The 17,395-nt window shown below is 26.8% G+C and overlaps 1 protein-coding gene across 4 annotated transcripts in view; it reads right to left on the bottom strand.

Annotated features, from left to right (window-relative positions):
* Positions 1-7,394: 7,394 nt before the first annotated feature.
* LOC129960134 (HMG box transcription factor BBX-like) overlaps positions 7,395-17,395 on the bottom strand; it is a 43,514-nt gene continuing 33,513 nt past the window's right edge. For 3 of the 4 annotated variants that reach the window (XM_056073293.1, XM_056073295.1, XM_056073292.1), the window contains exons 4-9: positions 15,488-15,656; positions 14,049-14,299; positions 11,524-12,776; positions 11,143-11,355; positions 8,214-8,299; positions 7,397-8,038 (exon numbers count right to left, since the gene is read on the bottom strand). In XM_056073293.1, the coding sequence (XP_055929268.1) occupies positions 8,218-8,299; positions 11,143-11,355; positions 11,524-12,776; positions 14,049-14,299; positions 15,488-15,656 (1,968 nt within the window). In that variant the 3' untranslated portion in view covers positions 7,397-8,038; positions 8,214-8,217. Of the gene's footprint in view, positions 8,039-8,213; positions 8,300-11,142; positions 11,356-11,523; positions 12,777-14,048; positions 14,300-15,487; positions 15,657-17,395 lie in introns of all 4 variants that reach the window. The other variant, XM_056073294.1, reaches the window with a different exon arrangement.

The raw sequence follows: 17,395 nt of genomic DNA, 5'->3' as shown, positions 1-17,395 counted from the left end.
AAGATGACCCAATAAAAAAAAGGAAAATCGCGGAACCTTGGAAAAATCACATCCCTGTGAATACTTTTTATAAATGTTTTGCTCTCAAGAAATTTTCAGAAACTATTTTTTTCTTTTCTCAATTCACCCACATAATATTTTTCAATTTCCCACAACATAATCTAGAAGAAAGCTATTGATATATTTAATTTTTAAAAGTTATAACTTAAAACATGAAACACACATGCAAGGAAACATTGTAAGACAATTACACTTTTATTATTTGTATTTACAACTCAACAATTTGCAGAAATATTGTACATTTATACTGAATACTAGAAGGTTTCTAAAAATGAAAAATACAGTAAAACCTTTTAAAACAAAATCACACTTACTATACAAATATAGCTGGCATATTAGTATTGTTCTTGACACAATTTACATAGATATTTTGATTTCTATACCTATGCTAAAAAAGAGTGTAAATACCATACACAATGTAAAAGGAAACTTCTAAGCAATGTAATCAAACCTTTCAATGGGGGGAGGGGGAGAAATAGCTTATTAAACAATTACAGTAGACCTAATAAGTTTCTTTCTAAAGATGGGTGGGGTTGCCCATTTTCTTAAACAAAAGCATTCAGATTCATCATTTAAAACAATTACATTTAATTAAACAATATTTTAGCGTTTTTTTTAAATACCCACAATTAAAGTTATAAATTAGACATCTATACTACTAGCTGCAAAAGTACTGAACCAGGGAATCTGCCAATACATTACAAATAAAACTTTAATACAAATAAAATTTTAATAAAACTTTAATACAAATAAAACTTTCTAAATAAACTTTTCACTTCAGGGGGGAAAAAAAACTTTGCTTCAAATTTCATTTTTTTAAAAATCATTTCGAAGACAGAATAGGGCTTTGAACAAATATTAAACAAAATTAATCCAAATAATGCTCATATAAAAATGGCAGCACCTTTGCACCTTGTGCAATCAATCAATTTCAAAGCTTTCTATATATTAAAGGAAATTTCAACAAAACGAGAAGTTTAGTGTCACAACAGCTAGTACAAAGTACTAACAAAGAAAAATTGGAAAAAAAAAAAAAAATCTGCTTGTCATGAATATTTTCTTTTAAAATACAACAAACAATACATCAAATTAGAACTACATGAACATATCTTTATTTAAAAAAAAGGTACGATTTTTTTTTTTTTTTTTTTTTTACTTTAAAAAAAAAATAAGATAATCTGAAAAAATTCGCCTCTAAATTCATTGATTTCGGAAATTTTCAAACAAAAAATAAATTAAAAAGACAATATTTAATAATTTCAAATTCGTAGGCACGACCAATAAGTGGTATCGTATTTGTTTTGAAAAGATATAGCAATAAGTTCAGATATATCAAAATTTACATAAGCCAATTCCTCACAAACATAAGACATCAAAATGCATAATCTCAAGCATTATACTAATATTTATAGAAAAAAAAATATTGAACTAACACATCTTTGTAAAAATGATTAATCATTAAGAGAATTTTGTTTAAAATATCCATCACAAAACTAAGACATCAGAAAATCTAAAAATGTTCTATTAAAAATCATGAAATTTAGTTAGAGGTATCTATTTCCTATAAGCATACAGAAACAGATCAACTTTTATAAAAGAATAAAACTCAGAATCTTCATTCTTTTAAAAATCTACATCAGACAGACAACAGTCCCTTTTATATAAATATCACCCAATACTCGAAAGTAAAATCATTTTGATAAATATCTTCTAGGAATAAATATCAGAAGAAAATTGGATCTCTATTTCCTGAATGAAGAGTAATACTGCTTAGACAGGTATATAAATGTTTAAAAGTAAAACAGAAGTTATATCGAAATACAATTTGCACATAAAAACATTAAACTTAACAATGAACAATTGAAGCTTTTAAGCAGGTGGAATGCAATATTCGTAATAGAGTAGGTTTAACAGAATTTATTCAGAAACTTTTAAAATTATAAATATACACAAAAACAACAGTATTTTTCGGTTAATTATTGTAATTAGAATAGCATTCTTCCTGTAACACTTTCATACAACTAAATATTCCATAACAAAGAAAAAGTAGCAAAATAATTTTTTTCTTTTAAAAAAATATAAACACTCTCTGACTAGTTAGCTAAAGGAATGGCTTAATTTTTACAAATTTATGACACTTTCATTGCAGTTTGGGAAATTCATAGAATAAAATTTCAACAAACTTTAATCAAAATCAAGTTTATCTTACATATACTCTTTATTTCTCAGGTATTTACAGATACAATAAATTAGCATTGATTTGAAAAAGGTTTCAAAGTATTAATAAATTATCTCTTACAAAAACTAGCAAGGAAAAGGCTCATACGAAAAAAAAAAAAAAAAAAGAGAGAGAGAGAGAATGAGATAATTTCTTGGCATTAAAGTAAGTTTCATATAAAAAAATCATTATTTAGTTACAGCTTAAAATAAGGGATTTATAGCACCGTCAACACAAAGCTTACAAATATTTAAATATGTAATATTTTAATAACAAACCATTCACAATTCTAGATTAAATTCATTCTCAAGAAATACCTTAACTATAAAAAAAATTAACTCACCATTTCAATATCCTATTTTAAAAAATAATGAATATACTTGATATTACACAAAATTATGTAATGATTCCTAGCAAATTTCTAAAAACAGGATAAATCGACGAATTTACGTTCAGTATTAAAAACAGAGATGTACATTGATAGAAATTAAACAGAAAATACATATAACGGTAGAAACTATTCCAGAAATAAAAAACAATCTTGTAAATCTTAAAATTCACTAATGTAGATTTATTGAGAAATGGGTACAATAAAATAATTATGATAAAACATCATTTTTAAATATAAAGCACATTAATTCTAAAGCTCTATGGCATATGGGTGAAAAATATAATTATCCTACTTCTATTTTTAAAAATAGCAAATAGCTGGGTTTAATTTTAGTTTGAAATTTCAAAAAATAATAATAATAAAAACAACCCTGCTATTGAATGTCTACAATTTGTTAACATAATACAATAATACAAGTGCTTGATATTTACTAATAATAAGCAAAAAAAAATTAAAAACATCTTTTTTGCAACAATGTAGTGCATCATATATGATTATTTGTTTAATGGCGGATTAATGCCATGGAATAACATTCCTATTACAAGTTCAGTAGTCAAAATATAAATTAATAATTGATGCCTGGTGCTATTGTCCAATGTTAAATCAATCCTTTCCTGTGTAATATTTTCAACAAAGAAGCTGCTTTTATATAAAATATTATAACATACAAGCCCTTTCAAAAACAGTTTGAAATAAAGTAAAAATTTTAAAAAAATATGCAAGAAAAGTTCCACATTTTAAAACAAGTTGTCCAGCAAATTAGTTCCTATAAATTTTCAAAATCATCTGCATAAAATTTTCCAATAACAATTGTAAGAAAAATTGCAAGAAGATGATATTAATATCGTTCAAAAAGATCATATTTCATTTTAAATAGAGCAATTTTTTTTTCAGAATAATTTCCGCTAGAGATTTAGTCATCTCTGTCGTCGAACATATGGTTTCATTTGTTCGCAAGAGCTTAACATTTTTTGCCTCCCTTAGAACGATTAATTGTTGAATCATGACTTTGAAATAAATGAAAATCCAGTAAAAAATGTGCTGTAAGGAAAAATAATACAAAGATAAAATAGGTATCTTAAAAATAATAGTGAAGTAGTTTAAAGTAAACATTAATTTGAACGCAACATTTTTTTTTTTAATTAATAAGTGAAAAAATATTTTTCAGAAATAAAACTGATATCATTGAATTGGAAAAATTTTGAATTTTCAGATGGCATAAAAATATTCCTCCAGGAGTAATTTTAAAGAGAAATTTTCTCCTGAGATTTATTAAGGCCTGGAGTAAGGCGAAATTTTGGATAATTTCTTAATTGAATATTTAGTTAACTTTTGGACCCAGAAATCTGAAACATTTCCTTCTCTTGTCTTAAATAATAAACATCAACATTTGGTTAAAATTAACAAAAGGAGTTCCTTCAATCCATTCAGTTGTTTAGGATGAGATATGGAATCTACATAGCCAAAATGACTTTCTTTATATTAAGATTTCATTCAACAGAGCTCAGCCTAAATCAGATTTATGCATTTCGACTATCTGAATTTCAAACATCAAATGCAAGAGCAACTGAAACACCATATGAGGAATCTAAAAGTGAATAGGTTTTCGAACCTGAGATTCTACAATCCTTACGATCCTCTAATGTTCTGCTCACTATCTCAAACAATTAATATATCAGGCAGAAATTAGCTAATGGCATTGCAAAGAATTGATAACGAGCAAAGGCTAAAAAACCATAGCAGAAAAATTAATTAAATTCAATATCGTATCTTTAATTGAAATACATTTTCACTTTGCAACAAACATATTAGAATATTAGCTCAAAACATTAATAAAATCAAATCTTGACTTATATTTTTGCTCTTTTAGTAAATACAAAAAAAAATTATATTTACTTAATATACTTTACAAAATTTCAAATATAATATAAATTTTATTCATAACACAATTCGAAACTTAAGGAATTTTCAATTTTATACACTCTTAAACCTAGATAAATTCATTAAATTGAGGGTTTACTATATATAAACTTAGTAAAAATATTTTACTTAGTAAAACTATTTCATAAATTTCAAAAGAATAAACAGGAATATTACACGAAAACTTTTTTCCCTTAAAAAACAGTCGTTTTCAGTACAATTTTTTCAATCATTGCATTGTACAATGATGATAATACAATATCCTTCAAGAATAGTCATATTTTTATTCCATACATGATTGCCTTCAAACTGCTCAAAGAATCCATGATATATTATCATCATCTAAATAATAGAAAATTTTGTTGAGCATATAATCGTTTGCTAAAATTGAAGAACATCACATTAGATCTGATATTTCCTAGACACATTTGCAATTTTTACTTCATTTCACAATCTAAATTATTAGATCTTCTAATTTTTTTTTTTTTTTTTTCATACAGATTTCAGCTACAATGATTAAAGAGAATGCAATCAATGAATGCTTTCCAACAAACTATTACATCAAAGAGAAGTTGAAATTAAGATTTGTAAAATAATTTTCATACTCCAAAGAAATAGTAGATATCAATTTTTAAAAAATTCCTCATTATGAGACAATAATTCGCCTAACAAGAATTTATATATATTTCAATCGTAAAGAAGCAAACGAAACCTCTTCAACACCTCTCCATCTTTTTCAGCTCTTTTATGTAATTGATTCATCTACGAACTCAATCAAGATTTTGATACTCCCTATTTTATATAGCTTTTCGATTTAAATATATTCAAAATTTATTCTAATAATTGTGTTAATAAGGTCACATGAGCAGAGTTCATATAATATTCTTCTAAATAAAGGACAGTTTTGAGTTGTTAAGAGATGATGACAGGAGAAAATATGTACACTTTTTTTAAGCTATACATGGAAATCATTTCAACAGGCAGAAATCCTATCAGGAATGTACCTTTAAGAGCTAAGTAGATCAGTAACATACAAATGTAGCAATATTTGCAAATCCGTAGACTTTCTAAATAGAATTCTTTTAAAAAAGAAATAAGATAATTCAAAAAATCAGATAAAGTAAGACAAATAGAGAGCCTTTAATAAGAAGTTAGCTATATTTTTATCTAGTTTTTAAAAGACCAATAAAAATCTATACTATAAAATCAGTTCTATTAAACATTCTCCATCAGTTATTGAATAAAATAAATATTTCAGAAGCTAACTGCAAGAATAATAATAATAAAACAAAATTCTGATTCTTTAAAAATCGCAGCCAAAGTTCTGAATCAGTTCCAGGAAAATCATTATATAAAAATTGTGACGTGAGTGTTGGAAATTATAACGAATTACGACACAATAATTATTTAGCAACTACATTTTTTTGTGATATATGTTAATTAAGTTCTGACAATTTTCAATTTTAGAGGGTTTCAAAGGCAAGAAAACACATAGAAAATTAAAAAAAAAAAAAAAAAAAACTGTTTGCAGATAGGTTTTCAAACTGATGCTTCAAAATATTCAAAAAATGTCTCAAGTATCTTACTGGTATCCTGTGTAAAGAGTTAATTTATCAATTCCTCTTGGAATAATCAGATCTTCCTTCCATAGAATTTACATGTAAGGACACGGTAAGTTGAGAATTCAATCGTATCACGTTCCATGCATTAAAAAGACGTGCGTGAATCGTCATTTCTGAAAAACTGAAAATCATTTCAACTGATTTTCTTAACATACTTCCCATCATATGTATACGGACATTTACTAACGAATTATAATATATGCCCTACACTGAATATTCTGAAAAAACTTTATTCATGCACTAATGACGAAAAACTACAGAAATCCAATCTATGAGCCAAAACTATTTACCTGATATACAGATCAACAAGATTTAATCTTGCTAAATAAATAAAGTTTGGTGAAAAGTATCTAAATCCCAACTTCTCAAACAATTGGGTTATTCCAATTCAGTAAGAAAATAACAAACTTGGAAAAAAAAATTATGAAAATCGAAGAAAAAATAATCCTAAATAGAAACATTTTCAGCAAACATTTAGCCAAATTGGACTTAATTTCTTTAACCACCAACATTTACAATTTTAATTACATTAAAGAAAAAAATCCAATAATATCAACTACAAAAATATCAGAATCTATTTAACAGATAACAAAAGAAAGAATGCATTTGAAAAAACTGTTTCAAGAGAAAATACTGTCGGATTTTGTATATCTCATTATATTGCAAATTACCTCATTATTATAGTTAAATTATTGCACAGCATGCAAAAGTAAAAGTTTAAATTTTGAAACAGAATCATAAAAATATATGCTTAAAAATTTAAATAAACAATATTAGACAAGAATCGAAACAATTTTTAAAACAAACATACAAGTATTCTTCAAAATCAACAATCATGATTCATTATAATAAATGTAGGAATCATTGTTATACACAACATAAAATTGAATTCTCAATCAAGCATTTTCATGAAACCAGTTACATCCTTCATGAATACTAGTTTATTTTTAAATGATTTGATTCACTATTATGAACGTCAATTTTGAAAAATACAAGGCATTATTAGTCACAAAAAATATAACACAAATATCTGTGAAATTCAACATAAACATCAGAGAGCAAATAACAAATAAAATTAGCAAAATTTTCAAATAATACAACATTACCTTAAATATTTGATTAACATATAAATAAGATCAGAAAAAAAAAATTTTTAAAGGTGATAAGAAATACCTCATGCAATAATTTAAACAGAATATAAATACACATAATAAACTCTCAATCAGTTGAATTGCTGAAACTAAAATAAATAAATCAATCAAAATTGTCTATAATTTTTTTTTCAAATGCAGCAAAATTTCAAAAAATGCATTCAAATTTAGTTTTAATAGCTTCTAAAAATTCAGTAAAATTCAACCAAATATCAAATTACTACTAGGCAATTCAACTCATACACATAAAAAAGAAATACAAAACGGCAAAAACAAAATAGCATTTGCAAACAAAAAAATTTCTCTCCTTTTCTTTCTTCTCCTCATGCTCATAAATATATAGAAAAAAAAATTCAAATTACTCTCACACAGAAGATTTTCACAAAAAAAGTTAGGAACAAAGAAATAAATAAAAAGTTTGATTTCAGAGTGGACCAATAAATATTAATAAAACAGTGTTTAAATCTCACTAACAAAATAATATGACAAAATACAGTTGCTATAATATGTGGCATTTAAATAATGGTACACATATTAACATATCACAATTTTAAGGTTTTACTGTAAGTTTCTATACAAAATTTATACTCGTAGAAATATTCATCTACAATAACTGATGTAAATAAACAACCACAAACTTTATGCCTTTTGATCACAGTTCAAGAAAACAAACTTCCTGAAAAATAAAATAAACACAGTAAACTTAGCAACTAAGATCAACATAAATTCTATTTAATATTCATAAGTGGAAAAAAAAGTAAAATTTTAATGTTAACAACAAATTAACTTATTAAAAAAGAACAAGTAAAGGAAATTGTATCTTTAAATACTATTATAATTTATAAGTATACCTCTTCACTCCATTTTCTTTTTCATGCTTAGGGAGTCAATATTACACTTGGGAAGAGAAGCAATTTGCTGTTCTAGATCAAAATTCCTAAAAAATATCAATACGGTTAATAAAATTTCGGATTATGCACTATTAGACAGGAAATCTTTATAGGAAGAAATATTCGTTTTAAGAAAAGATTAATGCTAGGAAACATGGTAAATTCTGTGACCATTAAAAGCTTTAGAACTGCTTCTATGCAAAATTCAAATCGTTAAATGAGTCACTTAATGATTTCAGAATATCATTAAGTGAATTCATTAATAAATTAAAAAACTTGAACCATAATAGTTAAAGTTAAATATTTTATTTTTATTTATTACCAAATCATCAATGAAGTGAATTTGTTCACTGATTATATCTTACAAGGAGAAACTATACTGAATTTTGCATTTGTGCCTGCGACCTTATATTTGAAATTATTTTACTGTCAATTGGGTACTGACTTACATCTGTAAGTCTTGTGGTATACTTGTTGGCACACAAGGAGTTTATAAATACAGATCAAAAACAACAACAAAAAAAAAACTATACTGAAGGAACACAGGGGTGTTTGTGGGACCCCAAAAAATCCCCTGAAACTTTTACGGACTTACTACCGACATTTTGGAGTTTCGAGAAGGGGGGGGGGGAGAAATGAAAAATTACGATTATGAAGTATTGAATGACCTAATTATAAAAGTTCAATTAATTACTTTTTTTGCAAAATTAAGACCTTTGAACCCAGGTCACGTGATCGCACATCTGGTCGAACGAAGTCTCTCCCTTTTTTTTCTACCGCGCCTACTTGCCGAAAAGAATCCAGAAGAGAATGTCCGAGAACCGGGGGAATGAGTCATAACTCGCAATAAGGAAAGAACAAAAAAGAAGTTTTTTCCCCCTTTTCACGCATTATCACTGCCTTTGGAGAAAGAAAGGAAAAGTTTTCACCACACACACTGACCTTGCGTTTTCTGCTTTCAAAGCAAACAAAATTACCCAGATCAAAATAAATAATTCATTATTATTCCTACTTCCTTTTGAACGACGATCCCCGGAATTTCCGGGTATCGAAGTTCAAAATCCCCGGAATTCCGGAGTTTCCCCGGAGCACAAACACCCCTGGGAACATTAAATTACATGCTTTAAGAAGAGATCCATTCTACAAATAAACAGTAAAATCTTACTACTGCATCAAAAATTCTTTTAATAAAGGCTCTTGCCTAATTCTTAAGAGAATAGTTTCTACAAGAGATTCAGAAGTTGCAGGAATTGCCCATTTAATCACAAAAATTAAGCACTGCAAAAAAATGTTCACGAATTTCTTTTCCAAAACTTCCTTTTGAAAATAAAACTAGAATCAAAATTATGCGACCTAAAAAACATCTTTGGAAAATATAGCATTTTGTAAAAAAAACTTATATAATTTAATTATGGAAGTAGATATGAAATTCCTTATTCAAGTAAATTTTCACTTTAAATTTTCTGTGATTTAGAAAAGGATATCATACATTTTATCCTTTTCAAAAACTTTATGAAATGTTGCAACATAATAAATTAAACAGTGTTTTACGGTATAAAAAGTTTGATAAGAATACTTGAACTTTAATATGGCAAATGTCTAGTTACCAAATACAAAGCCATGCTCCCCTTCATATATGTAAGTTAAAAAAAAAAAAAGCAATCTCGGTACGAATTATGTTACATCAATCAATATGCAAAAACATTCCAAAACCAAATTAAATTCAACTGAAACACATGAGTCAATAGAAAAATAACAAAGTTTTGACCTCTGACAGAACACACATGAATTTCTTCAACATAAATTTCTAACAAAAGGAAGAAGTTGAAATTGATTAAATTACAAAAATCCCCCACAAAAGATTTTAAACTCTTTTCTCATCAACTTCTACTCCACCTTTAAAATACATACAGCAGCCAAACCCTTCAAAATCCTTTTCAAGGCAAGAACAAAAACATTAAAAAAGCTGTATTCCTAACGATTTTAGAAACGCAAATGGCGAACATATGAAAACAAAAACAGGAAACCAATTTCAAAGATTGGGACATCCAAATAAACTATCTAAATATTGTAAAATAATTAAAAAAGAACTAAAAAAAAGCACTAAAACTAAACAACTGTGCCTTATTCGTAGATAGCAATTTGTTACATATATCCTTACGAGCAACTGAACTTATTTTAATCATTTTTCGTAACTTATAACATTTTTATTAATTGCTATCAAGTATTCTTATCAAACTTTTTATACCGTAAAACACTGTTTAATTTATTATGTTGCAACATTTCATAAAGTTTTTGAAAAGGACACAGTTTTTATATGTTATGCGCCAGCACTTACGTTCTATTTTTACATTTAAAAAGCTACCATTTAAAACTTGGTGTTTTCATTAAATCTTTTCAGACATTATTATAATGTGACTGCTTAATGAAATTAATGTAAAAATTATTACAAATTATCAGACTTCTTCAAGTTTAATGTTTAGAAGACATAAGCACATAAAAAGGATATTAAAAATATTTCATTTCTTGCAAGATGATTATTTTAAAGGTTTCATTCGTTTTATATCAGCAGCAACAGAGGGATTCTAAAGAATATGAACACTGGCTTAGAAATTTTTATCCCATACATTAATTTTTCCCCCCACCTGGAATAGTTTTATAGTTTAAAGAAAAAAAAACTCTAAATCCTTTCAAAAATGTTAAACATTTTTTTTTTTAAATCTTTAAAAAATAAATTTATAATTTATAAAACTGTTTATTTACAGATATTCATTTCAAAAACTTCGATTTAAGGATATTTCATAAACTTTCAATTAATGAAAACTTTACTGGCAAAATAATATTCTATTTAAAGTGAACAATATAAAATAAAGTTATTTCAAACACAGACCCTGTTTTATACCTTCCACTAGAAGAGAAATGTGGGCTTTCAATGATATCTGATGTGCAAGAGTGGTTGGCAGTTGAGGTAGCAGGAAAATCATTGGCATTCTCAGAATTAATACTATTTGAGCTAGATTCTAATATGATTTGCTTCTTCCTACTTAGGTGATCAAAATTACACTTAGGAAGAGAAGCTATCTTTTCTTCCAGATTAAATACACTGAAAAAGAAAATGGAAACCAAAATAAGAATTTTTACAGCATTTTTTTTTTTTTTTTTTTTTTTTTAAGTCTAGTAATTTAGCAGGAAATTTTGTTAAAAATAAGTACTTCCTTCCTATAAGACAACTTTCTAAACACAATAAAAAAATATAAATAATTTGCTTTACCTTTTATCTAGGGCGTAACTTTCTGCAGAGAATTTGCTTTTATTCAATGATTCTTTCTTTTTCTTCTTTTTTAAGGATGGAAAAATTGAATTTTCAGTGACTAACTTATTTTTAGACTTATTCACAGATGGAACAGTTCGTTTTGTATTACCTTGCTTACGTTCTTTATGAGATTGCAGCAATCCTTCTGTTATAAGTGCTTGATAGCGCCTCCCTTTGCAAGTCCTCTGAGAACTCCTTCTTGCCGGTGAAGGGAAGACAGATTCTAAGCTGTCTGAGATATGAGAACTAGTATCAATACTGTTTTTAGAGAGTTGTTCATTCATAAAAATATTACACCAAACACTTGATTTTTTGGGAGGCGAAATTAATTTACAAAAGAATTTGCTACTACTATTTTCAGATACATTAGCATCTGATGTTTGCTTTGAAGTTTGGCTTTTAATAGCTGTTGGACTTTTGACTCTATTTACAGAGATAGACTCAGCTGAATATTTTTTATGTCTATGCTTAAATAAGGTTTGTTCACCAAGTTTGGCAATGTTTTCAGGTTCATTTTTTTGATGATTTATATTTTTCTTTTTATCATCTTCAACTTTGAAACGTATACTAAATTCGTTACTCTCATTAGAGACACAGTCAAGAACAACATTTGATTCTGGAATTTTGGAACTTGACTTTGAACTATCTTTGCTATATGCTTTATCAACAGCCGATTCAATGGCAACTGATAAAGTAAATGCAGAATGACTAATTTTATCCTCTTTTGAAGAAGATGGAACACATATATTTTTCTCTGATAACAATTTATAAAATGCTGGATCTATAATTTCGGATTTATAAAATTTATTTGGAGGTACAGGAGTATCACATAAAAACTTATCAACAAAATGATCAATAAGTTGTTGATGACTTGTAGTGATAGTTTTACTATTTTCTCTACACAAATCCACCTTATCTTTATTTTTGCACAAATCAAGGGGTTGGTCCTGTTGCAAGTCTTCAGTTTGATGATTTAAATTATCAGATGAATTATCTGATGAATTAAATAGTACATTTTGTAAGTTCTCTTCAGTATTTTGCAAACTAGGCATAATTGTCAAACCATGCACAGAAAGGGTGGATGAATTATTATGGAGAGAAGAAAATTTGTTATTATCCAATAGTGTTGGAGAGTACAAAATGGAATTATTCACTCCAGATGAATCTGAGGAAGTACAGTTTTTTTCTAATGCTGCATTGCTCGTACACAGCTGAAAAAATAAATTGGGTGTTAAGGCATAAATTTATAATAAAATACAACTGCATAGTTTCATATATATATCAGACATTAAAATATCAATAAAAAAGATAATCTCAAAAATCTAATATTAATGAAAATTCTAAAATTTTTTAAATCAATTTTTGGAACTTCAGAAAATATGAGTTTTACTAAATTAGGATAGAAAAGAATTATTGCTTCTAATTCGTTAATTATTTTTCAATTACATACCAAATAGAATTATGTATATTAATAGAAAGATGACTACCAATAAAAAAAAAGATATTTTATGAAAGTAGCTAGATTTTTAATCGTTTCAATATAATGAATTTTTTTCACCTTAATGGACAGTTATCCATAATCAGTAAAGCTATTGTTTGGGAAGCATTACATATATAACAACAAAACAGCAATAATGTTCCTTTTTTACCAGTAAAAAATAAATTCTTATTATTGAAGTAATACAAAATGTAGTTACTAGCATTTACAAAAACTACAGTACTGAGTTGTAAAACTACAGTTTGTAGTTTTACAAAAACTACAAACTGAATTCTACTCTTACATAGGAGAATAATGCGTATCTTAAATATTCAAAACCTTATATCTAAGGACTATATAAACTTAATCATAATCTGAAATAATACATAATTTTAGCAAAAGGATTAAATTATGATTTACCTAAGTAACAACTAAACCCTCATCCTCCATTGAATTAAAGGAAAAAAGCACTCATTACAACTGATAACCATATACTACAATTTCAAACACTTTCATTTCTCATAGTTAACATTGTCTTTCAATCGTCTAAAAAACTGACACCTTTGCCAATCATATACATATTTTTATGCAAATAAATTTACATAGCTACAGCATAATACAATTTAATCCACAATTATATGACTCCAGGATTTTAAAGCAATCTTAATAATCATCACTAACTAATAAAGTGTAATTTACTTCCAAGTACAGAATGATTTCCTCAAGCAAAAAAACTTTCAGCTCCTATGACATCATAAAAATGGAAAATGTAACTCTTTTTGACATACACAAGTCTACACCTAAACAAGAATTTCAGCAACTCTTTAAATTCTATAATATATTTCTAATAAAACTTCCCGTTTCCATTTCTACAACATGCAGAAAATACTAAAATGTTTCCAATGATTAATCTGTAATTTGCTTTTTTACCAGAAACGAATACACCTAAAAGTGTTAAAGTAAGCTCCCATATTAGATTAGAATAACAAAACCTCAACAAGCTTACCTCCGCAAATTCTAGCAAGGCAGAACATGCATCTCGAGTTTGAAAATCACGGTTATCAACGGAAGGCGCATCTGAACCAGACTGGAATTCCCCATTGATTAGATATCTCTTTTTAGGCGGTTTTAAAAGATTTTCGACTCCTTTCTGAGCCATTGGAGAAGTTTGTGAACTACTACAGTCTGTAGAAGAAACTGGTGGCCCAGCTGCAGCTGTATTAATAAGAGAACTTAATCCCCCGAGCTGCTCATCATCTAATAAAGATAGAAAGCACTCAGTAAACATACACAACGTGTAATATGAAAAGAACAGAACAGAACAAACTAACTTATTAATAATCCAACACAGAAAAATTCATTTGAGAAAACTGGGGAAACAATAAGAAAATTAAAATGTCCTCTTTATGATTACATTAATTATAATTATTGTTTGGAGGGTGATGTTAGCATTAATAACAATTATTCAATTACCAGTCAGGATGAAAACATAATTATTGTAGAAAAGGTTTTAAAAAAATCAGAGTAAGAGAAAGTAGAAAACACCAAAGAATATTTTTTTTAAAAAAAAATTTCGAAATACCTAAAGCTAGTTTGGGAAATAAAGTATTATTCCCAATGCAAGCTCTTCAAAACGGCATGCTAGAAAGAATTAAAAAGTATGATGGGAAATATCAGGTTTATATTATATATATATTCCACACAAGTTAGTGATACATGAAAGTTGAAATGGTCAGAAGAATTTATTTGATTTTAAATATTTAGGGGAATTAAGGGAATCCGGAGAGTGCAACTTTAATAACAACAAATTATTAATAATTATAATAAGGAGTGGTGACTAGGCATGCTTGAAGACAGCAAAATGACTGACAATAATAATTGGATTAAAACTTCATTATAAAGCAAAAGTTAAAATCTGATATAAACCTGAAAGGGCCATATCATTCAAAATTAACATCTATTACATCAAAAGAAAAATTATAAGACAATGAGAAATACCTTACCTAGGAATTTATCAGCAAGTTAATTCTTTATCATTTGAGTCAACTGCATAAATAAATTTTCAAAATTTTTACAATTAAATTTCTTACTCTATTTATTTAAAACTTAAAACATATTATACATGAGTATGAAAGATCTCACTAAAACAATTTTTTATACATGAAATAATTATACTCATTTTAATTAATTCTCTACAGTTAAAAAAAATGAGAATGTTATTACATATATATATGAAAAACAATGAACCTCATTTGAAATTTGAAAATGCGCATTTTATTCACACAAGTGATAGAAAACTTCGTTTTAAATTTTCTGTACATGATGAAAAAATATTAAAACATTTTCTTGTATGATAGCTGGAATTATCTAAATTCCATACTTGAATTTTAATATCAAAGAAAGAAGAGGAAATAATAAAGAATAAAAATACAAAATTTTACAAACCTACTAATTTTCCCAGAGAAATACCACAAGTATCTGCTTTGTGACCATTCCTTTCATTTTGCATGTAACCCCTACTATTAGATGGTCTGGTAAAAAGAGTTCTGGCAGGAGGTGGAGGCAATTTATACCATTTAAAATCTGGATGTGCTTTCATAAAAGCCTCCTTGTACTGAGGGAAATAAATATCCCATTTAAAACAAATACCAAAACAAGGCATAAAATAAAAATTGTATATAAAATAATTTATAATAAATAATTGTTATCCAATTATTTGTAAGACGTTGAAAGTATTTTATCAGCAAACTCAAATGCTACAGAATTTAAAAATATATGGTAACTATCATAAAATTAGTTATAGTATGTTTCAAAAAATCTACAAAATCTACAATATCTTCATTAATCGACAAAATGCCTTATGTAGTTTATTAAACATTTACCCTAAATGCAAATTAAATAACAGGAAATATAAACTATACCAGGAATTAACTGATAGATAAAAACACAACCAATAAATAACTACAGCAATAATGAATAAAGTAACCAAATGCAAAAGCTATATTTATCTCAAACAGCATGCATTAAGTTTCAGAACTATTTCAATTCTTCTGGTCTTTTTTTTTTTTTTAATTCTTTGCAAAAGTTTCTGTTATTTAAATATTTCTAAACAGTAAAAATATTAATATTAGTCATCATATAATGCATATAATATTGAAGTTTTTTTTTTTTTGTAAAAAAATCAATAATGTATACAATAAAATGAAAATCAACTTCAAAATTAAGAATTTAAGGGGGAAAAAAAAGGGAAATTAAAAAAATAAGAAAGGCAAACTTGCAACTGAACTTTATTAATCATAAAAATGAAGAGGACAAAAATTTCTGGCTACTCAACAAATAAAATTCTATAATTCATTTTTAAAATATTATTGATATTATCAAGAAAAAAAAACTAATGAAAAAACTTTTTAATTCAACAGATTCTGACCTAAGGTTGATCAACCAAACTGTATTAATAAGGAAAAACTGAAGAATAATATTGCTTACAAAAAATGTCCAGCAATTTTGAAAAAAAAAATACTTTTTTTAGTACTATGACTAATTATGCATTGCATTATCTCGATCACTTGAAAAAAAATCATTTCTGAAAGTATAACTTTAAAAAGTTTTGATCTAAAATATATCTTAATATAGCTAATTCAATATTTACAATTTTTATTAAACTGGTCATCCCTGATCATTCTTTTTTTTCCCCCTTTCCTCACCCATCTATTCATGAGAATTCAAAGTCAGCAATTGAATACAGTAAAGTCTTGTGAGCTTAGTGCAATCAATGATTTGCTTATGGTTTTAATTAATGCCCTGTTGTAACTGAGTTATATATGTATACTTCTATTCATACATGAATCTGTGACTTTTTACTATTAATTAAATTATCTTAATCCTAGGAACCAGCAACATTATTTATGCCTCCCTCCACAAGTGACAGATTGTAAGTACATGGTATAACAACATATTCTAAACAAATAATAAAAATAAGGTAGTTTTCATATTTTTCAGGAACCCATTTTTTCCAATAAGTCATTTTCATTTTCTTCAATACATATTTTCCAAAAATGTACTGAAAAAGGCATTTCATATTAATCATTCTTCATACATAAAGCATCACCTAAAATGTATGAATGCATCAGAAAACTTGCATTCATTTGAAGGAACTACAAAAGAATTTCTAAAGAATCTTGCAATAAGCAGTTCAATATTAGCAAGATTCAGCAATATTACAATATATATATAATGATGTGTATATGTGTGTGTGTGTGTGTGAGCTGCTAACAGATCTCATCCTGTACAGCGCCATGTTACGTCATTGATCACATGATGCTTTCCCACCAAAATTGGCAGACGAGAATTTGA

The sequence above is a fragment of the Argiope bruennichi genome, chromosome X2 (assembly GCF_947563725.1).
Source record: "Argiope bruennichi chromosome X2, qqArgBrue1.1, whole genome shotgun sequence".
NCBI classification, from domain to species: domain Eukaryota; kingdom Metazoa; phylum Arthropoda; class Arachnida; order Araneae; family Araneidae; genus Argiope; species Argiope bruennichi.
This window is presented reverse-complemented; position numbering and strand designations above follow the sequence as displayed.